This window comes from Vicugna pacos, chromosome 10, assembly GCF_048564905.1.
Source record: "Vicugna pacos chromosome 10, VicPac4, whole genome shotgun sequence".
Lineage (NCBI taxonomy): Eukaryota > Metazoa > Chordata > Mammalia > Artiodactyla > Camelidae > Vicugna > Vicugna pacos.
This window is the reverse complement of record NC_132996.1, coordinates 33,595,650-33,620,789: the sequence shown is the minus strand read 5'-3', so window position 1 is coordinate 33,620,789 and position 25,140 is coordinate 33,595,650. Positions and strand designations below refer to the sequence as shown.

Here is a 25,140-nt window from a genome sequence, read left to right as displayed (position 1 = left end):
GCTTTCTTGACATGCAGTCACTTGGACTTTCATAAAGAGCAGCTGCCAACCCCAGGACAGCACCACCATCTGTCTGCCGGGATGAGCCCCAGAGCAGAGCACGGGAGTCTCAGAGCCAGAAGGGATTCCCAAGGTCATCTCACTCAGTCCCTTTCCCCAGGGGGACTCGCCCTGAGAGCCTCCCTGACAGAACAGCCACTGCTCACACGCCTCCTGGGACAGCAGCGTCCCCAAGGCTTCCCCTCAAAGCTCCAGCTCACAATGGCCAAGCCAAGCTCCTGGGAACTGCCCTTTCCCCTCCCAGGTCACAGCTCTGCCCTCAGATCACCAAGGACCCAGACCCACGCCACTCACCCCCTGGGGCCTGCTCTTCTCCCTGAGAAACTGGCATCACCCGACTCACAGCAAAACCCAAAAGGCAGGGCAAGAGAGAAGTCCCCTCAGCCATGACCAGCCCGCTCTCCCTCCCCAGACTCCCAGTCCTGGCCGGGCACTCACAGAGCAGACACTCAAGAGGCCCAGGGCCCGGGCATACCAGCCTCCATCACTGACTGGCCTAAGTGCCCACCAAGAAGCGAGGGCCCAAATTCAGGACAGCTCCCTGCCAGGTTGGCTCGAGCGAGCCCAGCCCATAAGCATCATGGGGGTCATGGCTCAGAGTTCCCAGGCTCCAGGCACTATCCCCTCCAGAAACACAGAAAACCCAACATAGGAAGCAACAGTCTTCATTGCGCCCCCACCATCTGCAGTGCTGCCCTGCACTGGTAACTCTCTTCAAGGCTGCCACCCTACCTGGGGCGAGGGGTGACAGCCATTTCAAGGCGTACAGGTCTCCACACCCGTGAGTGCAGAACAGGCAGGTCATACCAGCTCTAAAAACAGGCCAGCCTACGATGGAAAATTGCTGCAGAAACCCACAAAGCACTAGGGAAAGGGGAAACCACTCTTTCTGGGATGGCTTAACTGAGGGAAAGCCCAGAGCAAAAGGATACCTCGCTGGCCTTTCCCAGTCCCTCCTACGGAGTGGCAAAGAGAGGGGGAACGCTGGCTTACGTGGGGCCGTCGGTGATGAGAGCCAGGATGTGGCTCATGTCCACCGTGTAGGTCTCCAGGTCGGGGTAGGGCAAGCTGTGGGGCTCCTGGTGCTCCAGCATCCTCTTGTTGTCATACACGAAGGGGATGCCCCCCTGCATGCGGACCAGGTAGCCCAGGTTGGGAGGCGTGTCATCCAGGCAGTAAGGGTCTTCCTGGGGCAGCGGTGGAGGGTGGAAATCTGCAAAACAGGACTGAGTGACAGCAAGGTCACTCAGGAGCTCGCAGGGGCTCAAAAGTCACATTCTCCGTGTGGCCAGTCCTGGTGGTCTGATCTAAAACGCAACCACCCCCACCCGCCCCGACATCTCACATCCCCTTCCCTGCTTTGTCTCCTTAGCATCTACCACTACGTAAAATAACTTCTCTTATTTATCTTGGGTAGTACATGTTCATTTTGTTCACTGCTGAATCCCCATTTCCTACAACAGATCCTGGCCCATGGCTGGCACTTCAAGACATTTATAAAATTTAACTGAAATGAGCTTCAGCCTCCCAGCTACTTCAGGGACAAGAGGTGTAAAAAAGGTACCCGCATCTTCTATAAGAGACGGCCTGGGACGGCCCAGTGGGAATAGCTCCCTGTCTCCCCACACCTTCCTGAGCCCAGGGCGGCCAGGGGGCTAGGTGAGGGAGCCACCCCCACCAACAAGCACGGGACAGAGAGCGTGTCTGCCCCCGAGACTGAGCTGTCTGTCCCCACAGGAGGCAGGAAACGCCTCCTGCCTGCTTCCCAGCTACGAGACTTGAGCCGACCACTCCAACTCCCAAAGCTGTCTGCTCAGCCGAGGGAGACACCCCAGCCTCCACCAGCTGTTGTGCGGGCGGCCGTAGCGGGTAGAGGAAAATGCTTTGTAAACAGGAATGAACCGAAGGGCATCATCCCCATTACTCTCATCATGGGTTTTCCTGACCCGATAAGTTCTGCTCTGGCCAGGGAACGGGTTATGCTAAACAGCAGTAGGACTGGGGGCTTCAACTCTGCACATCAGCCAGCCCTACACAGGGTCCAGCTGCCCACCCAGGCAGAGGAAACCCTGGAATCTTCATCAAAGGAAGGAACCAAGTGGGGTGACTGCCTGGGCATCCCCCATCAGTGTTCAAAGCAGACTTCCCCCAGAGCAGACATGAGGTGTCACGGGGGCTGGAGCAGCACAAAGCTGGGAGCTGATGTCCCCTCATCAGGCATGGTCACGGGCTGGCTCAGGAGCCCCTACATGTGCTGGAGACTGAGAGACACAGGCAGCACAGAGACTTGGGTGAAGCCAGTTTCCACTCACCACATTCGTGCCAAGGCCCCCTGGGGAACGCCGTTTTGTACAAAGTGCACATTTGACATTCCTGCCTGCCCTTGCCAACACTGGGGCAGGTGGGACCAACTTCCCTCAGACAGACAGGGAAATGGGCCCCAGGGGGTGACAGATGCTCCAAGTCCAGGTCTCAGAGCTTCAAGGAAGCCAGAGACAGGAGATACCTTGGGACCAACTCCACCCAGGGGGCAGCCAGGTCCTAGGCACCAGCACAGACCACTGGGCCCTCACCTGATCCCCCATTACCAGCTTTCCAGAATGAGATTTCCTGTTGTCTTCATTCATGTTACTTAACTTACAGCCTCTACTGCTCCTGGGTCCTTCACAGGCCAAACAGACTCCACCAGAAATGATTCTGCCTTCTCCGATCTCCCCTTCCCCAGAATCCACAGCATCAACATAGCTGCCACTTACTGAACACTCATGAGATGCCAGACCATGCTAACCACTTCGTGTGCATTCTCTTGTTTCAGCCCAAGAGATGGATATTATTATATTCCCATTTCACAGATCGAGAAACTGAGATTTGGAGAAATACCTTCTTTGCCCAAGAAAGTGGCAGAACTTAGATCAGGGTGCAGGTATGTGACTCCAGAGTCGACTTCCTAGGCCCCAGAACACACCCTCTGTACCCATCTCCACTCCTCCCACCCCACCACTGATTCGGCATTTACTGTCTGATTGTGCTGTTTTAAAGATCCAGCATGAGACTGCCTGTCTTCCTGGGGGACTCCCAAGATCAGGGACTGTCTTTCACCTCTCTCTCAACTTCTACAGCTCAGCTCTACCTAGGGCAAGGTACCCAGCACACAAACATGTGGGAGAACCAGTACCAGCATAGTATTATAGGAGATGCTACACCATCTGGGGGAAATAATGCAGCCAGGAAAAAGTCCGGACCACCTCCTCGGCCGAGCTGCGCTTGGTACCCCACTCGCAGCCACGGTGCCCTACCTGGGAGGCCCTCTTCCAGGGGTGCAGCGTCCACCCGCCGATGACCCAGGTACTGGGCTGTGGTCCGCGGGAAGCGGTGATAGGCGAGCCGGGCATACTTCTCCCGGATCATCAGGGCCTTGGCCAGGCTCTTGGCAGCCTGCTCGTAGTCCTCCACAGTGATCTGCAGAAGAGGGCACGCAGAACAGAGTTCACCTAGCAGGCCTGAGACCACTGTCTTAGCAAGATCTGCTGCGAGGCTGGCCCTTGGCTGGCAGCCGGCAACTCGGGTCTGAGGAGTATTCCCACCACAGTGGGCACAGCAGCTCACTGGACCTGAAAGGTTTGTACAAACACATGGTTTATGCTGAACACCTGATTTCCTTTTTGGAACCTGGAATTGGGTGATATGCTCTGCAGATGTGCAGCCAGCCCCAGTAAACCCCTGGGCGCCGAGTCTCTAATGAGCTTCCATGGTAGGATATTGCACATGTGCTGTCACAATTCGATGTTGAAGGAATTAAGGGTGTTCTGGTGACGCCACTGGGAGGGGCCCCTGGGAAGCCTGCCGCTGGCCTCCTCCAGACTCCACCCTGTGTACCTCCTCCTGTGCTGACTTTGCTCTGCATCTTTTCACTGTACTAAATCCTAGTCGTGAGTAGAGCTGTGTGCTGAGTCCTAGGAGTCCTAGCAACCCATTGAACCCGGTGGTGGTCTTGGGGACCCTCAACACAGGAGGAGAGTCGGGGCCACGGGGAGGGAGGAAGGTCCTGGGCCAACCTCTGTGCTGTGATTAAACCACAAGCCAGCTGCAGCTGCACCAGGACAGGAAGAGGCAAAGCCGTATCCCTGGTGGGGGTGAACACCATTCTTGTCAGTTGAGAAAACACACGGGTCCTTCGGAGGTAAAGATAAAAACTTCTGGGTGCTCAGTCTGCTGCTCTGCCAACCCCAAGCTTCTGATTCATCTGGTAATCACCCCAATTCACCCGGTCAACAAGTGCTTACGTGTTATGGGTCAGATCCTTCCTGCAGATTTCATTTTGGTCCTCACTGCAACCCATTCTACAACTGGGGAAATGGAGAACCCAGAGAGGATAAATCACAGGAAGACAGGAAGCCACAAAATCAAATTTCAGACCCTCATCTGGTTGATTCCCAAAGCCCAAGGATGCTCTGCCTTCCCGGAGCTGCCTCGCACTCAGAGACGAAATAGATAAATCCCCACCTTCCAGTGGACTCATTCATCTTTGGGAAGGATGTATGTGGCAGAAATCTGAACATGCTGGGGAAGACAAGCAGCTGGACAGCCATTCATGAGGGGATAAGAGATGCAGCAGAGGGAGAAACAAGAGGGAGCACGGAGTGGGGAGGGCGGCTGTCTCCTCTGCTTTAGTTAAAAAAAAAAATTTTTAGTTTTGAAATGTTTTAAACATACAGACAAGCAGTGAAGATAATATGATAAACTGGGATGTATCTACCTTTCAGAGCTAACAATTAATATTTTTCATCATTGTTTCAGATCTCTTCTATGTTTGAAAAAACAAACCGTCTCAGATACAGCCAATAACTCCACCCCCTCCCTCCTCCGCCCCACTCCATCCTCAGAGGAAGGACGTTGGTATGTATCTTTTCCATGCATGCTTTTATACTTTTACTTTTTTTTGTCCTTGCTTCTTATTAAAGAAGTATCTTCTTTTCTGACTCCAGGTGTCCCCATGAGAGAATGTTAATCTCATTTTACACCTTCTAATGGATGGCTTTTGAGAGCAGCAGGAAGAGGTGATCAGACAATACCATAGACAAAAATGTCCCTACCAATGACACAGCCAAACACTGCTGACAGCATGGAGAGGGGCTCAGGCCACAGCTGAAGGTCCTGGAGACGTGCTCAGTGCCCCAGCGGACCAGCCAGCTCGTAAGCACCGCAGGCCTCATGCCCGGCAGCACACCCACCAGGGCAAGACGATCGACAGGGTCAGCCTGCCTCTCGTGGACCCGTAGCTCTCTGGGCACCAGCTGCCCAGGTCAGGGGCTAGCCTGTTTTAAGGATACGGAGCACACAGGAAGAGCTGAGTCAGCAATAGCTGGTTCCATGCAAAGCAATCAACACCAGGACTTGAATCCATTCAACGTGTGGGTATACTAAGGGACCCAAGCTGGAACCACCCTCAGTGGGCTACAGGGACAGAGAGCAGCGTTCTGGGCCCAGAGAACATATGGAGCCTACAGGGTGCAGCCCATGTGCCAGCCCACAGCTCTAGGCCCTCCACTCAGGGAGGGCAGTGTCCCAGACACACACCCACACCCACTGCCTCGCCTGGAGCCCTCCTTCTCTGCAGACTCCTGTGCCTCCTGCCTGCCACCTCCCAGACACCCCCAGGCCAGGATTCAGGGCTGGGCACGACCCCAGGGGACCTTGGCTTCTGCACAAGGTACATACAACACTCACACGGCTCCCAGGGGTGCCCGCAGAGCGCGGGGAGTGGGAGACACCTTACCCCAGCACAGTAATCTCCGCTGATGGTGACCCGCTGGAACTCGGGCATGGCATAGGGCGCGGGTGGAGGCTGGGAAGTGGATCCGGGGACCACGGGGGTTGTGGGAGACATGGCCGGACTGGCTGTCGGGGGGCCCTTCCAATCTTGCTGCGTCGGCATTTGTAGAGACAGGGACTGGGACCGAATCATCTTAAAACTTTTCTTTCTAAAAATCAAGGACAAGGAAAAGTGAGAGACAGCAGCAGCTAACTGGGGCAAGTGATGGGGAGTCTTTGTTATGGATGTGGCGGGAGAATCTGGCTCTGATTAACCACTGGAGCTGGCCCTACCATCAAGAGATTTCTAATTATTTATGTCTTCCTCTTAACACATGTCTCTCTGTATGTAATACCGTAGGCACCCCTCCCTGCAGTCACTACCGCCATGGACTGTGTTTGCAGGGTACATGGAGCATTCGAGTAGGCAAATGTCTCAGGAGACAGAGGGCAGATCACCCTGCAGGGGTCTAACACCAAGGTCAGGCGAGGTGAGGACAATGTCAAATCTACCAGCGTGCTGTCTGCAGATGAGCCAAACTCTTGAGTCCCAGCATATGAACAATCTCAAGAGAGAAAATCACAGTGCGTTTCACAGAGTTAGAAATTTGGGGTATTGGAGCCAGAAGAGATCGTGACAATCAACAAGTCCAACCTCCTATTTTCATAGAGGAGGAGTCAGGGGACCAGGGATGGGACAACTTACAAAGTCAAGGCCAGGTGGTAGCCAGCCCTTAGCCTCCCACCTCCCTGGTACCTGCTCCTTCCTCCAGCCTGATCTGTGCCCTGCTGGGCAGGCACAGATCTAAAGCTCTGTTATGGGAAAGAGACTGATCAACATCAATTTCAGGTCCTTCTGATCTGTCGTTGTAGCACCAAAAGATGACTTCACAAACTCTTGGGGAAGTAGGCACAAGGCTGGTTTAAAATGCCACAAGATCATGCTTCTTTGTGATGCTGATTTACGATCACTCACCTTCCTCATTAACTAATTAGTAATGGTTCAAATGGCACCACCCCAAGTCCAAGGATCTCCAGGGAGGGAGTTAACCAGCTGGGAGGTGAGACCATCAGCACTCCCTTCTCCCAAGTCCTCCTGCCTCTGAGGGAACCCAGCCCCCCAGCACCGCCACCCAGTGATGTCCAAAGCCAGCAACCAGCTGCCTACTTGTCCTCCTGTGCCAGGGGGCCAGCAGCCTCCCGGGTACTGTCCCACCACAACCAGGGCCTACAGCCACCAGCAAAAGACTCAGAGACAATGGTGACCCACCAGAGCCCATTAGAGCCCTTCCTCCCTCCAGGCACCAGTGACCCCTACAGGGTATAGAGAAGTCAGCTGATCTCCATATGGGCCTTACGACCCCCCTGGAAGCTGCTGTCTTCCTCCTGGCTCTTAGCCGGGTCTCCTTCTCACAGACCCACAGCTGATTTTTCAGGAACCACAGTTCCCTGTCCTGTCTATACACCCACTGCTTGCCATGGCTCTCTGGTCCTTCTCTGCCCACATGTGTTAGCACTTCTTTGGGGACAGGGCTGTTCATACCTGGAAAATGAAGGTGGCCCCTTTTCAGAAGCCTGCCTTTCCCCTGCCCCTGCCCTTGCATAACAGATGCACAGGTTGTTCAGGAAACCCAGGCTGAAGCCCCGGAGCCTCCAGCACTGGCTTTCCCCAGCCTGCCATCCATCACATGGAGCCGAGTCAAGCATCCTGTCTCAAGGAAGATGCCAGCTCATGCCTGTCAATCATTCCTCAGAGGCAGGCTCACCTTGAGCAATGAGGTCCTCACACCTAGAGGAAGAGCCATTGCCTTGGGCTCCCTCTCATGTTCTGACAGGTTCAGACAGGATTTATGAGACTCTGGCTTCTCGTCACATGCCTACCAGGTCACTGTTTTTATCTCTTTGCCAACTTCACCCCAACAAGCTTCAGCCAATGCTGCCTGAGGACCAGTCCTGCTAAGGAGAACCAAGGTGACATCTAAGGTGAGCAACAGGTAAGAAAGGGTAAATAAATAAATAAATAGCCCAACCATGATCAGAAAGCTGGAAGGCTGCCTAAGCCAAGAGCCCACCAGGCGTGTCTGAGGCATGTCCACACTCCTCTGCCCCAGTGAGGAAGCCAGTACCCTTCAGCTGGTGCCCCAGATTCTCCTTGAAGACATCCATTATGGCTCCAGCCACTGTCTTCAGGTGAGCTCATCCATGGGCTGGGAGCTCGGACTTTGCAGAGACAAAGGACAGGTTTGACAACAGATGGGGCAACACTCTCAGGGCCCACTTATCATGGGCAAGGGCTTGGAATAACCAGAGCAAACCACTAAGCTGGTCTCTAAGAAAACTGGGAGAGCCACGTGGAGCCCAAGGGGAGGGCCCTGTGCTCATTTTCTATGACTGCATGACAAACTGCCACAAGCCTAGTGGCTTCAAGCCACCCCTACTTGTTAGGCCCACAGTTCCACAGGTGAGACGTCTGGGTGGGCTCCACTGGGCTCTAAGCCCAAGGTACTGAAAGGCCAAATTCAGAAGGCTGGCTACATGTGGCTCTTACCTGGAGACCTTGGGAAAGAGTCCACTTCCAACCTCATGCAGGTGGTTGGCAGAATTCAGTTCCATGTGGCTACAGACCGAGGCCTCAGTTCCTCACCGGCTATTGGGCAGGGGTTGCCCTCCATCTTCAAAACCAGGCATGGAGTCTGGCTCGGTGCTTGGGATCTCTTTGACATCCCCCAAACTGCCAGCCTGAGAAAGCTCTCTGCACTAAGGGCTCGTGGGATTAGACCAGGCCCACCCCCGGAACCGCCCTATCTCAGGTCCACAGTGACATATACAACAGCATACTCACAGGAGTGATGTCTCATCATATTCAAAGGGTCTGGAGATTAGGGAAGGACATCCCTTGGGGGGAAATTTTAGAAATTCTGTCTACCACAGGACTGTATCTAGTATCCATTCTGTACAGCCGAGGCTCAGCCACAACGGTGGACAGCAGCAGCAGAGTGACGGTATGTGGATGATAACGTGAAAAATATGTGCCCACACACCTGTCCTTTTCTCCCTCTGAAAGCTGTCTGAAGCCCCACATGTGTCACAATAATAAAGAAGCTGCCATAAGCTTTTTCTGAATTATAAAACATGCAGTATCCTGACTAGAAAGGACTTTAAAAACTACACAACCCAATCCTCTCATTAAGGCAGCCTTCGCTTGAATACCTCCAGTGACAGGGAGCTCACTACATTTACAAATAAGACATCAGTAGTCAATCATTTACTCAAAAAACATTTACCAAGCACCTACTCTGGACCAGGCCAGTGATAAGCACGCAAATACAAAGTGAGCAAAACATGATCGGTTCCACTGTTAGAAAGCATTTCCTTCTGTTGTGCCAAGATCTGTCTGTCCACAGTTCCACCTGTTGCACCTCGTGTTAGCCCTTGGGATACAGAGTAAGCAGCTCATTCTGCCATAGCTGGCCCGTCCTCTCCTTCCCCTACCCACATGTCCACCTGGCAGAAACTCACTCTTGCCAAAGAACTGGCAGGGTGCGTGGCGGTGAGGGCACCAGCTCCAGGCCAATCCCGAGGGCCCAAAGGGCCAGGAAGAAGTTTCGTCCTCCCTTTTGGGCCACAGGGATCTTCTTGCCCAACCAGACCCTCAACACAGAAAACAAACTGGTCACGTGGGCTGTCATTACAGTATCTCTCAGCACTTGTCTGCTGCCCCCACCTGTTTTATGGCCCTTGCCTGCCTCTGGCATTCTCTGTGTCCCCAGCCCTATGTCCTGCCCCACTCCCCAGCCCTTCTCAGCTCCTGGGCACCCCAGAGCCTTGTTACAACCTTTGATTTGTATGCTAAGCCCAAGTTAAGAACCCCAGGCTCTCCTGCCAGCATTTTCTGTAGTCCACTGCCCTGTGTAGCCTATTAAGGGGAAACCTTGTACCAAAAGCTATCAATCATATACAGTGAGCCAGGGGGCTATATTGGACTCCATTTTATTCAGTAAGCTACCATGTGCCAGGCCCTGGGGTAGACAAGTAGATAAAATACACCCCTGACTCCAGGGGCTGACGTGTGCCGCCCTAGACGGCTGGACATTTCAACAGACTGTCATCACAGTGTGGTCGGTGTGATGAGACGCCCTGGATATTTTGGGATCCCAGAGGAGACACCTAATCCAGACTAAGGGTGGGAGCCATGGAGCCAGAGGGTCAGAGAAGGCTTCCAAATGGGGAGGCTTGTTTGAACCCCTCCCAGGCACGCACACCACTCTGAATGCCCCTACCCCTCCCGATGAGAATTACTACTCTAAAGGTTCAAGGCAGGAGTCACAAAGCAGCATGAGGTTTTACTAACGATTTAAATCTCAACATCGTTAGTTGGCGTCGGCATTCCCCAGGTCCACAGGCTCATCTGCTCCTACTGCTTCCACGGCCACTGCACTGATCCACGTGGAGGTGGGACCCCTGTTTAAGAAGGAGCAGTTGAAGAGCTGGCACCTACTCTGTGACTGTGACCAGAGGTCCCAGCCTACCTGAAAAGAAGGCGGGAATGGCTGACTATGATGCAGGCTGCATGGTGGGCGCTACCTGACAGGTGTGCAGAGGGCGCTGGGGCCCCGCAGAGAACATTCACTCTACATGCACGCACATGACCAGTGGCCCGACCACACGGGTGGAGGGAGCTTTGCTTTGCACCCTTGAAGTCCATCGGGTATAGACTCACAGCCTCATCCCATCTCTCCGATGACCTGCCCTCACCTGCCGCTGTCTCCTGCCCCGCTCCTGAGCACCCGTAGGTCCCCACCGACCTGCCTGCTCCCAGCTGCCCTTCCTCTCCAGAGAGCTAAATGAAGTATGGTCTTTACTACCTGTTAAATTGTCTTAAACTCCATCCTTAACTTTAAACACAGGTAGATTAAACTGTTTTCAAATGAAGCTCTTTTGTCAATGGCTCCAAATTTAAAAAGTGACCTGCCCGCCATTTAAGAAGTTTCGTAAAACAAAATGATTTAACAGCACTAGTTGTGCTATGCTCAAATTCATAACAAATATGTTTCTCTCTTTTACCCAGGGAAGTAGCTGTTCTGGAGAGCTAAATTTTTCAGATAAAGTCTGTCCTTTTTATACCCTAACTGAAAAAAAAAATTCAGTGTGGCTTTTAAAACTGAAATTCACAATTCCAGTATCTGAATCATAGCATGCTGAACACAATTTAAACTATACTCCATGACTCAGGTTCATTATTGTACTATTCAGTCACCATCTCAGAGGTGTTTTGTCCCGAGACTGCTGTGCTTTGAATTCTTGTGTCTGCTTTTCATAATTATTCTGTTTCCTCCCTCGTTGTTGACTGTCAAATAATAACAACAAAAGCAGGGACACTAATGACGTCTAAGCGTGGACCTAAGCAGTCATCCGTATTAGCTCAATCCTCACGAGGTCGGCCCTTCCATTATTCTCATTTTGCCAAGCAGGAAACAGGCTCAACAGTTAAGATCCTTGCCCAAGGCAACTCAGTAGTAAGAGATGGGCTGTCACTTGAACCCAGTCAGTCTCATTCCAAAGCCTGAGCTCATAACCACCACAAAACACGCCTGTAACTCTGCCTAGAAAAGTCCCTCTCCCCACTTCTAATTTGCTTCCTTAAATCTGTCACAGGGTGAGAAACAAAATAACCAAGCTTATTAGAACTCTGTGTAAAGTAACAATAGAAGATGGTTAGTATTTGGATGACAGTTAAATACAGGCTTTCTTGGTGGGGGCAGATAAAAGTGTTCTAAAACTGTGATGGTTGCAACACTGCAAATATACTAAAAACTATTGAATTGTACACTTTAAGTGGATGGATTGTATGGTATGTGATTTATATCTCAATAAAGCTGCTTTTAAAAAAAAGAAAAGGAAACAGGACAGCTGGAGGAACCCTAGTGTGCATTTTGGTTGCACATTAGAAATTTTTCACGTTATCATCCACATTGGCTACATTCATTCAACTACGCACATTTGCAGAGTGGGTGAACTCTGGCTAGATAACGTGATGTGAACAACAGATAGCTTCTGGGTACCAGCAGGCTTTTCCTGTCTTGTCTTTGCATCCTAACTTTGATTCCCCAGTCAGTCTACCCCTCCCACTCACCCTGACCCACTGGAGTTCCAGGAGAGACCGGGTCAATCTCATCTTCCTAAGGAGGCAGAGGGGTCCCTGCAGCAAGCAGTCCCTGCTGGCCTGCTGATCTGGCCTCTCTGGGCAGCCTGGGGTGCTGGCTTCCTAGAGTTGGCCCCCCATCCTGGAAGGGTTGTGTCTGAGCCTAGCTTGGCTCTTAAAGCTGCTGGAATCCTGACAGCAGCCCTCCCAGGGTTAGCTGCTTATCTTCCTTACTCACAACTCAAGTTTTTCATTCTTTTTGTAAGAAGCTATTTTCACTACTGGTTCTAGCTAGTGCCTTTACAGTAGACTGAAAATAAACTTTTTTCTCCTAAATTACAGAGAAAAAGAAAATGATTGTTTTTTAAAAAGACTTCTCCAAGCACCAGGAACAATCAGGCTTGTCAGAGGAGCCAGAAGGAGGGAGGGCTTTTTCCAAACTGGAAGCCCCATCTCATGTCACAGTTTTAAATACAAACCCATAGACTCTGGGTATCTGGAGACCTGCTTCTGGCTACAGGCCTGGGGGCTCCTTGCAGGAAGGCTCTATATCACCATTTATATTTCAGAATGTCAGGAAGGAAGCAGAGATGAAGAGGAAGCTGTGGAGAGCATTCCTCCCCCAAATGGTTCACATCTGAGTATTTGCATAACGGTGTCTGTACTGAGCAGTGAGGCTGAAAGATAAAGTTGGGGGGTGCGAAGCTCTGGAGACACTGGGACATTTGACCCGGAGTCCAGGGACCACGCTATCCTTTGGCAGAAAAGAAGCCACCGGGCAGTTTCCCTCTGCTTCCTTCACAAGCTGGCAGTTATACCCCGGGGAGCAGCGTCCAGGGTCATTTCAGTGTCTCCACATGCAACAGAGCACTCGAGCTCAGACTGGAGATGAGACAGCCTCATGGTTAAAGTGTGGGGTTCTAGATTCAAAGGATGTGGGTTTTGGTCTCTGCCTTGTCATTTACTGGCTATGTATCCTTGTCCTCCTTCCCCACCTGTAAGGCTTCCACCCAGCTCTACACAGAGCTAGCTCCTTTACACCCTTCATCAGCTACAATGTCCTCGGAGAGCCCTTCCCTAAGGACCTACTCTGAAAAGGCCTCTCCTTCCGCCCCTCCCGCCTCCCCACTCATCTCCCTCACAGCACCTGTGCTGGGCCGGGGCCTCTCTGTTCTCAGATCACTCCTCATCCTCCCCTGTGTTTCTAGCTACACGTCAGCCAGCTGCTGGCTGAGTGTGGCCACTGGAGGAAACTAGCACTTGCCAGAAGGATTAAAGCCAGGTATCTCCTGCCTCTTTCTCTGCCGTGGGAGGGGTCTCTGCAGCTGTTGCCTCTCCTCCTTGGCTCCAGTTTCCATTGGAAAGGCCACCGCCATTCCAACCTCTCCACCGCGGGCTCCAGCAACTCCACCTCTCCCCAGTGTCTCTCCAGCCTATGGTGGCAGCTGCCTCCTCCTGTGCCTCCCCTCCCTTCCTGTCTCCTCAGTTCTATACCACTTCTGTAACTGATTCCCCGCACTGAAGCCCTATTTCCAATATTCAAGTCATTTCTGTTTTTCTGGTTAGACCCTGACTGACATAGCACTTATCATAACCTACCTTTTTTTAATTAATTTGTCCAGTCACTCAATTATTGTCTAGACCAACTGAAAGCTCTACAGGGCAGACACCGTATCCACCTTGTTCATTAATACATCCCCAGTGCCCAGCACAGCACCTGGCAAATGGTGAGCTGAGTTAATTAAAATACTTGTCAAGTGATGAAGTCAAATTGATGTTTCCCAAGAAATCTTCATATTCCCAAAAAGAAAATGTCATTTGGAAGTGATGTGTATTTATGAGCATGATTTGTTATTAAAACAACAGCAGAGAAAGCGGTTTTTGATCTTTCCAAACAGAGGCACCAAAACACACTTCCAGCAAGAAGTGAATTAGTCAGTCTCGGTTAAGGAATAAACTCAGCTCCCAGGACAGGCCAGTCCCCATGAGGAGCCTGATCGCAGGACCCACGCCCACAGCCTGCCTGAGTCTGTACAGCTGCACACAAGTCACAGGGACAAACCTTTTCGCGGTCTCCACGGACTTCTGTTCCGCCAGCTCCTTCTGCAGCTCCCTTTCCTTGGCCTCCTTCTGCCCGATGGGGCAGTCCTCGGGGACAGTGAAGAGGGACAAGGCATCTTTGCTGTCCTCTTCTCGGAGCACTTTAGCAAACACCTTCTCAGCCAGGAGCCGGACTTGCTCATCCACCTCAGAGATGTTCAGCTTGGGGAACTGGCGCGGCATCTCGGCTAGCAGAAAAGGAACCAGCGTGAGCTTCTGTGAATTAATGGACCACCTGAGTCACCAGTGCAGGGCAGGAGAAGGTACCAAAATCAGGGCCAGGCACCCCAGTCCTGGGGGTTAGCTGTCTACTCAGGAATTCCCCAGATTGAACCCAGCATGCCAATTTTTAAAACTAGCTCAGTAAGTAACTGGATGTGAAGGATGGAGGCCCACTTACATTTCATGAAAAAGCAAATGTTCAGAAGTAAAAAAATGAACTGCCCAACCAAGTGGGCTTCTGTCTTCCCAAACTCGGGAATCCTCAGCACACCACAGCCCCTCCCTTCCCGACTTGGTTTCTGTGACACAGGAGGGGGAGGAGAGTTCACGACCCCTCCCGCAGACGATGAGGAGGCCATGCCAGGTGCTACAATGACCAAACCGGCTCCCCAGTGCACAGGGGGGAGACCAAAGCCCAAAGGGTTTAATGATTTGAGTAGGGTCCCACGAGATGGTAGCAGAGCCCTGGGGAATCCACAGCTACAGTCCTCATAACAGAAAATGAGGCCTTTTGCTGAAAAGAAATCACAGTTCCACAATCTCCCAAACCCTCTGGAACTTCTAACAAGACAGCAAATAAACTGAGGTTCTGAGCACAGGGATCCTCTTTACCTCTCACAGCCCAGCTGAAAACGCACTTCCTCCAAGAAGCCTGCCCTCATCCTCCTCTGCACACCGGCTGCTCACGGTCGGGAGCTGGCCTCCATCACTGGTTGGTATCCTTCTCTTCTACCTTTGCTCTCTGCCTCTCTTTCAGCACTTACATAGCATGCATTAAGCATGCTCTGCCTAGCCCTTTATTCTTGCTCAGTTAATCCTATTATTCCCATCTTACAGAAGAGAAATTGAAGGCACAGAAAGCTAACTTACCCACTACTAATAAGTGGGCAGAGACTTGTGCTGTTCTCGGCTTCTGGCTCCCCTGTCCCTTTCCTCTCCGAGCCTCTGCTCAGGAGTTAGAACACGGGCACCGTGTCCTCTGAACCACTACACCGTGCTGCTTCTCTCTGCCCATCTAGGGGTCAGGTCAGGTCTCCGCACTGTCCCAGCATCATATTTAAGGAATGGATGAATACTGCATCCTTTCCATGAGCCATCTTCACCAGGAGGAGCTCCGAAAGAGGCATTTTTATATCCATTCATGACCACAGTTTCTTTAAGGAGGGTTTAAAGAGAGATGCAGTTTTGCAGCCCGACAGATGAGGATGAGGGTGAGACAGTGCCCAGTGCCGTCTGGCAGGGGGAGGAAGCGATCACAGAGGAGGAGGGACTCAGACGGCAACCCTCGTTCTCTGCACCTCACAATGTTCTCATCTGTGAGATAAAGGGACTGGACTAGGTGGTCCCCAAGGCCCTCTCAGTCCAAAGTGCCATACTTCTAGGTGCCAGAGAGCTTTCTGGAGCCCAGGGACGCTTGCTGCTCTGGTCTTCTCTGCAGCACGTGGGTCTAATTCAGGACACAGACAGGAAAGAGGAAAGCAGGCTAGTAACGGGCAGGCAAAAAACATGCCTCTAGACTGCGAAGCCCATTTCCTCCTTCCCTGCACCTCCAGGGCCAGGCCTTTCCTGGGCCTCTCTCATCCTCAGCGCTCGAGTGGGAGGGAGCAGGGAGGGGAGAGGTGGGAGGGGAGAGGCAGCCGGGCCTGCAACTGTGCAACCATGCTGGGCTGTGGCCACAGAGACCAAGACGGCAAGGGCCCGTCCTGCAAAGGATGAAGAGGAACAGCTGACTGTGGAGATTCCACGACCTGATAACAGAGAGAAGGGGGAAGCTGGAAACCATCAGGACAGAGGCCGGAGAGGAAGGTGACAGGAGGGAGAAATGGAGAGAAGGACAAAGAACCAGACCCAAGAGGAGCTATGAGGGGAGAACAAAGCTGGACCAGCCCCCCATCTCTAAGGCCATGGTCAGGTGCAGCATTCCAGAACCTCACATGGCATCTCAGAAGCAGACGTCCAACAGGCCCCAGGCAAGGGGCAGCAGATGCTAGAGAAGCACCCAAGCACCTGACAGGGTGCACCCACTTACAGAAATTGCTTCTACGAAAAGAATCTGAAGAAAGAAAAAGCACAAAGATGTTTACCTGCACTCTTTATATAAATAGCTTAAAAATGTCCAAAAGAGAGCAGACTCACTTGATAAAAAAAATGAAGTAACCAACGTTATAATTGTAAGGATGGTGCAATCACATGAAAAATAACTTGTGAAGTAAATGAAAAAATTAATCCATGAAACTGTACCCATGCTTTGATTACAATGATATGAAAATGCAGTCCCTGGACCAGGGCTGCGAGAGAGACACACACTCAGATCATCACACTGCAGGACTGCCTATGTGAGGCAGTATCTGACGTTGATCACTGATACTACTATAATGTCATTTTCACAAAAACAAAGAAGATAGAAAGAAAACGAACACATTTAAGAGTTACAAAAAGAGAAAAATAGGAAAGTTAATCAAACTTCTACAGCCCAGGTGTTGGCAATTCGGGTCCTATCTCCCACCTAAACCACACCAGAGAGAGGACATGGAATCACACCACTGAGGTCCATCCCTGCATTAGCTTTTGCCCTGGATAAAAGCTGCCCACCACCACTTTCCTATCCTCCCAAACATACACAGGCCTGACCCAGCCACACCTCACCAGGCCCCTCTGAACGGGTGCACTCAGGGGGTCTTTTGTGTCTAAGGGCTCTTAGGTCAAATTCCGCCACGTTCCTCCATGAAGCATTTTTCCCTTGCTCAAGTCAAAGAAACACTTTCCAGGATGCGTCTTCCTATAAAAGACCTTCCTTTTTCTTTAGCTCAAATAGCTTAAATCAGCCTTTTCCAAACTGGGTCCCATTAGAAGTCAATACCTATTGCTATGAAACAGGTCCTGTGATCAGTTACTAGGGAGATGCTGCACTCCACAGCCCCTCACCCCAGACTCATAAGGCACATTAAAGATTCGAGGATCACAGAGTGCCATCTCCCCACAGACCCCTTTTTCTTCAGAACCCATGTGAATCTTCTACTACCAATGCCTTAAATAACTGGTGAAGACTCTGTCCCTTTACTTCGCACTGACCAAGAAGCTCTAGAGTGCTGGGCTGAGACAGCTGGCCTTCGGAGCCCTCGAGACACCTGCTGTCTTCTGGAGATCCTTGGCAGACAGCTCCCCTCTGCCAACCCCTCCCTCCAAAGTTCATCTTTTCTTGGACCCACAGACCCCTGCCAGGCCAGGCATGCAGAGGAAAGCCCGCCACACACACAGCAAGCAGCAGCCCCGGCTGCTTGCTCAAGCCTGGCTCTCAACCGTTTGTCACATGAAGCCCACAGGCTTGAGAGGTTTAACTGTGAATTTACCGGCATTGGCAAGTGATAAAAGCTGAAGCCGTAGTTACATACAGTATCCTCTAAGGAGCCTGGAGGAGAGGCGTCCCAAAGTTAGAAAGATAAAATGTCACCAATTTCAACAAAGAGTAACTTTTTCATGGCACCACGGCCCCTCCGGAAAGGAAGCACAGTGCCCCTTAAATCCCTCCTTATACACATAAAGCTGTTTCTTGCTCCTGCCAGACTCCCACAGTGGGAACCCACGACACAGACCTGAGCCTGGTGCTGGACTCGCCATGGCTGATCAGGAGGAGGCCACCCAGGCGATGTGCTCGGGCCGGGGCTGCGTGTTGCCGGGGAGGCTGAGCTGAGTCAGTGTAAGTGCAGCTAGCTGGGTCCCGTCTGCCACTGCTGCTGGGGTGGGAGGTCTCTGCTTTGCATATCTGAGCAGCCCTGAGCAAGAGCAGGAGAGGCCTGGGCTGGAAATTCTTCCGTGAGTACGAAATGGAAGTGGAAAATTTCGGAGAGTTCTAAAGGGCCCAGGTAATGCCAGTTGTCATAGCCGCTGTGTCCAGAATGCAGCGTCGTGGCCCAGCTCACAGCCCTCTCCAGAACAGGAGACTAAGCCACTGCTGCCCAATGCAAGAGTGCCTGCAGCCTTCCTGACCAACCACAGAAGACAAGCCACAGCCTCCCTCAAACGTCCAGACCCCTCCTGAAAGCTGAGAGTCACTGAGATACCATCACCTGTGCTGCTTCCGTTTTGAACAGCACTTCAGGTTTGGCCTGGCCACCAGGTTCATCTCACCAAGATGATCTGTATACATATACACACACACACACAGACAGACAGACAGACACACACACACACACACACACACACACACACACAGCCTGCCCTGGTCCTCTTGAAAGCTCCCCCTCCAAAATACAGCAACCCTCCTGAGGGCACCCCAGAGCTGGCAGGGGAAGTTGTGGGCCAGTTACCAAGACGAGCCCCTCCCCCACCCCTAAAAGAGGGAAGGACCATGAACTGGAAAGGGGGAGGGGACATCTCAGTGCAGGAGCAGGCTAGGATGGAAAGCTGGCATGCCCTGTCCCACTTCTTCCTCTCTTCCCTGAAAGGGGCTGCACATCACTGCTGGCTGGGCAGCCTGCCAGCGCCTCCATGCCCACCCACCCACTCACAGCCAGGAAAGACAGGCCTCCCGCCTGACCCACCCGAGCCCACCCCTCAGCGTCCACTCCTTACTGCCAGTCACGGCTCCCACGTGGGCCTCCAGCTCTGAGAAGCCTCCCGAGAGCTGGCTGGATGGGGCCACCCTGCCGCCAGCAGCTGCCACTCCCCCTGCCTCAGGTGACCCACAGAAGCAGTTAGGGTGGATCAAAACAGCATCCCAGGGCACAAAGCTCCTTTTCTCATCTGCCCTTTAGGAGAAGGGCAGTTCTGTGTGGGAAAGCTCACAACAGACACGCGGCCTCCCGGGAACTTAGACAAACTGCGTGGGTCTGGGAAATAACCGTGAGCCACGGGGCTATTTCTGTGGTGCTGTTGAAATCCTGGGGAGAAGCGCTCAGGAAGGATGGGCAGTTGTTTACTGGGAGGCTGGACCTAGCCCTGACTTGGGCCTGAGTCACCTCCTCATGTCCAATCGTGAAGTTGTGCCTTCCTGAGCCCACATAATAATTCCTGTGTGTACAGAGCAGGATTACAGGGCTGACACACGATCCTCTGGCCACGGCTGGGCTTCAGCTACCCAGAGATTATGACCCACCTGTCCTCACAGCTGTTTCACAAACAGTGCGACCAGCAGGCTACAAGCAACCTAAAGGAGGGCAATATGTATTCATTAAATAATTAAATGGCCTTAAAATAGAGGGGGGAAAAATCTGAGCCCTAAGTACTATTCTGCCAGAGGAGAGAAGGGGCAAAGGATGCCTTCTGCTGTTGTGTTTGGGGGGCAGGGGAGGTACAATGGGGCTGCATGCAAGCATTCTGCCCCCTGCACCTGAGAACCAACCTGGATCCAACACATCCAGGGCATCTTACTCTGCACCTCTAAGCAGACCATGTTAGCCTCAGTCCAAATAAACATTTTCCCAAGTGTAGTCTGCAGAACATGAAATGTCACAAGGTTTGGACAACACGACATATACCATAGTCCTTTATGGGGATTCACACACAATTCCTACTAGCAGCTTCTAAACACCCAAGAAGTCCTCCAGTCAAGAAAGCTACTTAACTTTGTTTACCCCAACACACTTATTTGACACTCTGACCACTGCAACGATAGGAAAAAAAACCTATTAGTATCCTGTGTCATAGGCTTTGGAAAATGTCTTCCACGCTGAGCCTTCGTTTTCCAACCTAGAGAAAGCTGCCTTCCTGGGGCCCAGCATCAGGGTGAGGTCTACTCCATCAGGTCCAGACAGAGATGGGCAGCAGCCCTGCTAAAATGACACAAGCTGGGACAATGGCCAAGGGTCCTGCTGGAGGGATGTAAGACCCTCCAGAACAACAGCAATTTAGAAGGAAGCTGTGCTCTGTCCAGAGGGCAAGCTTTGCTCAAGACTTAACAATTTCACCTGGAGCCTAACATGCCTCTGCTCCTCATGGCCTAGAAGTCTCCTTGGACTGAGAAGCACTGGTCCCAAACTCAAAGCCTTATTTCCCTTTTGAAGGAATATTAAGACAATCTATGGTACTACTGAATGGGAGAAAATATTTGCTAATGATATAAATGATAAGGGGATAATATCCAAAACATATAAACAGCTCATACAACTCAACATAAAAAAAAAATTGAAAAATGGGCAGAAGACCTGAATAGACATTTTTTCAAAAAAGACATACAGATGGCCAACAGGCACATGAATAGATGCTCAATGTCATTAATCACCAGAGAAATGCAAATTAAAACCACAGCGAGATATCATCTCACACCTGTTAGGATGGCTGTTATCAAAAAGATCACAAATAATAAATGTCAGCGACGATGTGGAGAAAAGGGAACCCTCGTACACTGTTGGTAAGAATGTAAATTGGTGTGGCCACTGTGGACAACGGTATGGAGGTTTCTCAAAAAACAAAATATAGAACTACCATATGACCCAGCAATTCCACTCCTGGGTATTTATCCAAGTGAAAACACTAATTTGAAAAGATACATGTACCCCAATGTTCATAGCAGCACTATTTACAATAGCCAAGACATGGAAGCAACCTAAATGTCCATCAACAGGTGAATGGATAAAGAAAATGTGGCATATATATATATGATAGAATACTACTCAGCCATAACAAAGAATGAAATTTTGCCATTTGCAACAACACACTTGGAGGGTATTATGCTATGTGAAATAAGTCAGACAGAGCTAGACAAATACTGCATGATACCACTTATACGTGGACTCTAAAAAAGAAAACAAACTAGTGAATACAACAAAAAAGAAACAGACTCACAAATAGAGAACAAACTAGTGGTTACCAGTGGGGAGAGGGAAGTGGGGAGGGACAAGACAGGGGCAGAGGATTAAGAGGAGCAAACTATTCTATATAAAATAAATAAGCTACAGGATGTATTGTACAACACAAGGAATACAGCCAATACTTTAGAATGACTATAAATGGAGTATAACTTGAAAAATGTGAATCACTATGTTGTACACTTGAAACTTACGTAGTATTGCATATCAACTAGATCTCAATTTTAAAAACTTTTTTAAAAAAGACCATCTATGATAACCAAGCACAGGCCTGCATGTCCTGCCCAGGAGGCCAGACTGCATTCACTCCCTGCATCACTTAAGTGTCCCTTAAAAATCCCCCAAAATGGGAAAGGCCGGAATTAAACTATGGCTCATTCAAAGATACCACTCTCCCTTCCCTAAAAGGATGCTGTGGGCTTGCCTATAGGGACGCATTTTCCTTCTCGTTTCTGAGGCATGCATGACTCACAGAGGGGTTGGGCAAAGGGGCTTTGCCTGCTAAATACCAGCTCCATGACAGACCTTGTCCATCTCATTCACTATTATGTCCCCAAGCCTGGAATATCATAGGCATCAAGAAATATCAGTTGAATGAACACATAGAATAATGAATGAGTGAATGAGCTAAGTGATGAATCTACCTTTGCCGATGTCAAGAGTCAGTACAGTGTGTAGTTAAGAATATGGACTCAAGGCACGTTACCCAGGTTTGAATCCTGTTCCACCACTAAATTGCATGACCTTGGGCAAGTTACTAATTTCTCTGGCTCAGTCTTATTCCCTATAAAATAGGGATGGTAACACTACTGACCTCATAGATTGCCACGACAATTACATTAGTTAGCATACATAAAGTGCTTAGAATAGTACCTGGCAATAACACGTACTTTGTAAGTTTTATCTCTCAACATTATTGCCATCATTGGCATCCTGATATTGGGTACGAGGAAGTCCAGCTGGGAAAATGAATCTGATGTTTCATCTAGACGCCAAATCCTTTTATTCAACATTATTTATTGAGCACTGTTATGTGCTAGGCACAATCAACTCCTATTTGGGTGCAAGAAGGAAACCATATTCAAACGTAAAACCAGATCAGGAAAAATAGCCTTCTCCTCTAGGAGTGAAGGCTGACTTTGCATGGCCAGCACTCCAGCCATGAGCCCATCCTCTTGGGCCCTAACCCCTCATAGATCAGAGCCTAAAGCCATGGTCTCTTGTCCTAGATATGCAGCCAGCACACAAAAGATATGAGATTAATATTTGGGAGGAAGAAACAAGAAGGCCAATGAGAGTAACTTTTACGGAGAAAAGGTACTCTCCCTGCTTAACCCTAAAACTACATTTTATCTGCCGTGATATTTTCAATATCTGGGATTGATTTCAAAGCCCACTTGAAGAGTCACTCATCTAGTGTAAGGACAAGAAAAACAGGCCTCATATCTCTAAGAGCTTCTTGATCTGAGAACCACTCACTCCTCATCCAGGATCGCCAAAGGATGGAGGGTGTGGCTCAGAGGTACAAGAGTCTCCCAGCAACCCATCCATGCAAGCCCCACAATTCTTGGGCAGCCCCATGCTGGCATCTTCTGAGCAAGCCAGCCCCTCAGAGTTGACATCCAAGTTTGCAGCCAGGCCAGGAAAACTACACCAAACCTGCTGTCAACACTCTGGAAAGTGAGAGCTGACAGAGGGTCTGGCTCTATGGCTTGACTACCACTCAGCTTTGACACTTTACAGTCGGGAGGAATGTCTCCTACGAGGGTTTCAGCTGCAGCCAGCTTCTCCCTAAATATGGCCAAATGTTGGTCACCACGTCCAGGAGGATAGCCAACAAAGGCTCAGGACCATGCTGAAATTCCTCCTAGTGCTTCCAGCTTGCTTCACCCAGCTCCTTTGCTCATTTGTCATCACCCAGCTTCCAGCCACATGCAAGGACCCAACAGTTAGGGGGAATGACACTCTAGTTAGCAAGCCTCTCCTACTCCAGGGCCTCTCAAAACTCACCCCAGAGGCCTCTGCCAGCCAAGTCTAGCCATTAGCAGCTCCACTGGCAAAGCAGCTACCAGGAAGTTCAAGGGCAGAAAGCACGCTGCCAGAAGCAGTACACCTGCCTCCCTCGCCAGAGAGAGCCAAAGAGGTAAGGATGAAGGCCTCCAATGACCCCATCACCTGCCAGCCTGTCCATACCCCTGCCTCCAGATGGAAGCCCACCTCGGCCATTGGCATCCAGCCAGTCCTCAAGCACCTAGAAACTTCTCCCGGCTTAAGTGGTGGCAAGTCCAGTGTCCTAATTTCTCTAAACCTTTCGAATCCTATGTAGGTGGCCAGGGAGCTGAGATGCAGCGGGCCCACTTGAGGCCTCTCGAGCCCCGGCCACCTCAGGGACTGAGACAGGCGCACAGGCCAGGTCCCAGGCAGGGGATAAGCCCAGGATTGGCGCTGCTGCCTTAGCGGGCGAGGAAGCCCAGGGCTGAGGTTCCAACCCCAGGGCGCTCCGACTCCCGCCCTGGGCCGCGGGGCGTGGGCCCAAGGTCGGCAGCGCAGCATCACGCGCACTCACCGGGGTCAGAGGATAGGGCCATGCGGTGGGCCGAAGTGGGCGGCCCGCAGGCTGGAGCGCAGGTGGCGGCGCCTTCCCGGACGCACAGCAAGCACCGCGGCGGGACTGCCCAGCACTGCCCCGCACTGCCCCGCCGGCCCGCGCTGGCCCGGGCCAGGCCTCGCCCCCGGGAGGCACTGGGCGGGAGCCTCCGCGGTAAGGGCGGGGGCCGGCGCTTCCCAGGGCGCGGTGGTGCGGCGCCCCGGCCCCGGAGCACCCGGAACCGCCCGGCGGGAGAAGGAGAGCCGCCTCCGCAAGGGAGAAGCCCAGGAGCCGCGCGCCGCCCCAGCCGGTGCCCTACCTGGGCGCGGAGCCGAGGAGAGGCGAGGAGCCGGCGGCAGGGGGCCGCAGGCCGGGCTGCCGCCCGCCCCCCGCGCTGGCCCGCCGCTACCTGAAGCGCCCCGCCGGGCCGCGCCGCCTACAGGAAACTTGGGAACGTCAGGGGCGCGGCGACCGCCGGGTCCCTCGGCCGGAAGCGCGCCCGCCGCAGCGGGGGGTCAGATCCAGCCGGGCTCCTCGGACCTCGTCTCCGCGGGTATCCGCCGGGCCCGAGAGCGCTCCCCACGGTGTTCGGACCTTTCCGAACCTCCTCCCCCGCCAGGACTTGTCCCAGGGGGAGGTTCTGGGGTCACAGCCCCCAGACAGGTGACTTACCCCAGTAGCTGAACAGACCCGCAAACGCTGGTTTTCTCCCGCGCGCCTGGGCCCTTGGATCACCTTCCTGCCCCTCCCAATTCTCTCTCTCTCCACCAACCCTCAGCTCTGGTTTGTCCACCCGCCCCTCCAAGTCCGGACTGACCTTCTCGTTGTGAAAGCCTATGGGTGCCCTGTAACCTCCCTTTCTCGCCTCTCCTCCGCATTTGAACCTGCTAACCACACCTTACTTCCTGAACCCCTCGGAATACAGTTTCTAGAGTTGGCGCCCACCGCCCCCCTCTCTCCAAATTGTCCACATACCTTAATGACTGCAGCTTCTCAGCCTCCCGGGCTTGGCTTTTCATCGTGGTGTTATTCCCCAGGGTCCCACGACTGCCTGCCTCCTGTTTCATTCTGCCGGCCCACACTAGGGATCTCACCCGCTCCCATGGTTTTAAAAAGCCTCCTGCCTGCTAGTGATCTTGAACCTCCTCTCCAGCCCAGAATGCTCCAGAGCTGCAGATGGTGTATTCATCCAACTTCCTGGATACATCTACACTAGAGGTTCCTAGGCTGGAGGAAACGTGTGCAAACTCAAACTCCTGATTTCCTCCCAGAACGTGGAATGCACCAGAACCCGCTCCCATGTTTCTGTAACCCAGCAGGACCCTGTGGGGCCTTCCTAGGACAGACCTCACCGCCCCCGCCCCCATGTCCTCCACCTGCTTCTTGTTTGTAAAAGAAACTTTAGCCTCTTA

General features: G+C 52.0%; 1 protein-coding gene across 8 annotated transcripts in view; it reads right to left on the bottom strand.

The window, feature by feature from the left end:
• Positions 1–24,838, bottom strand: part of AMPD3 (adenosine monophosphate deaminase 3) — a 42,658-nt gene extending 17,820 nt beyond the window's left edge. Inside the window, exons 1-6 of one of the 8 annotated variants that reach the window (XM_072969486.1) lie at positions 18,908–19,212; positions 17,929–18,108; positions 14,076–14,301; positions 5,837–6,041; positions 3,357–3,519; positions 1,054–1,273 (exon numbers count right to left, since the gene is read on the bottom strand). In XM_072969486.1, the coding sequence (XP_072825587.1) occupies positions 1,054–1,273; positions 3,357–3,519; positions 5,837–6,041; positions 14,076–14,301; positions 17,929–17,953 (839 nt within the window). In that variant the 5' untranslated portion in view covers positions 17,954–18,108; positions 18,908–19,212. Of the gene's footprint in view, positions 1–1,053; positions 1,274–3,356; positions 3,520–5,153; positions 5,335–5,836; positions 6,042–14,075; positions 14,302–17,928; positions 18,276–18,907; positions 19,213–23,707; positions 24,026–24,047; positions 24,481–24,703 lie in introns of those variants that run through there. The other 7 variants (XM_015238582.3, XM_072969488.1, XM_006203522.4 and 4 more) reach the window with 7 other exon arrangements.
• Between the last annotated feature and the right edge of the window lie 302 nt (positions 24,839–25,140).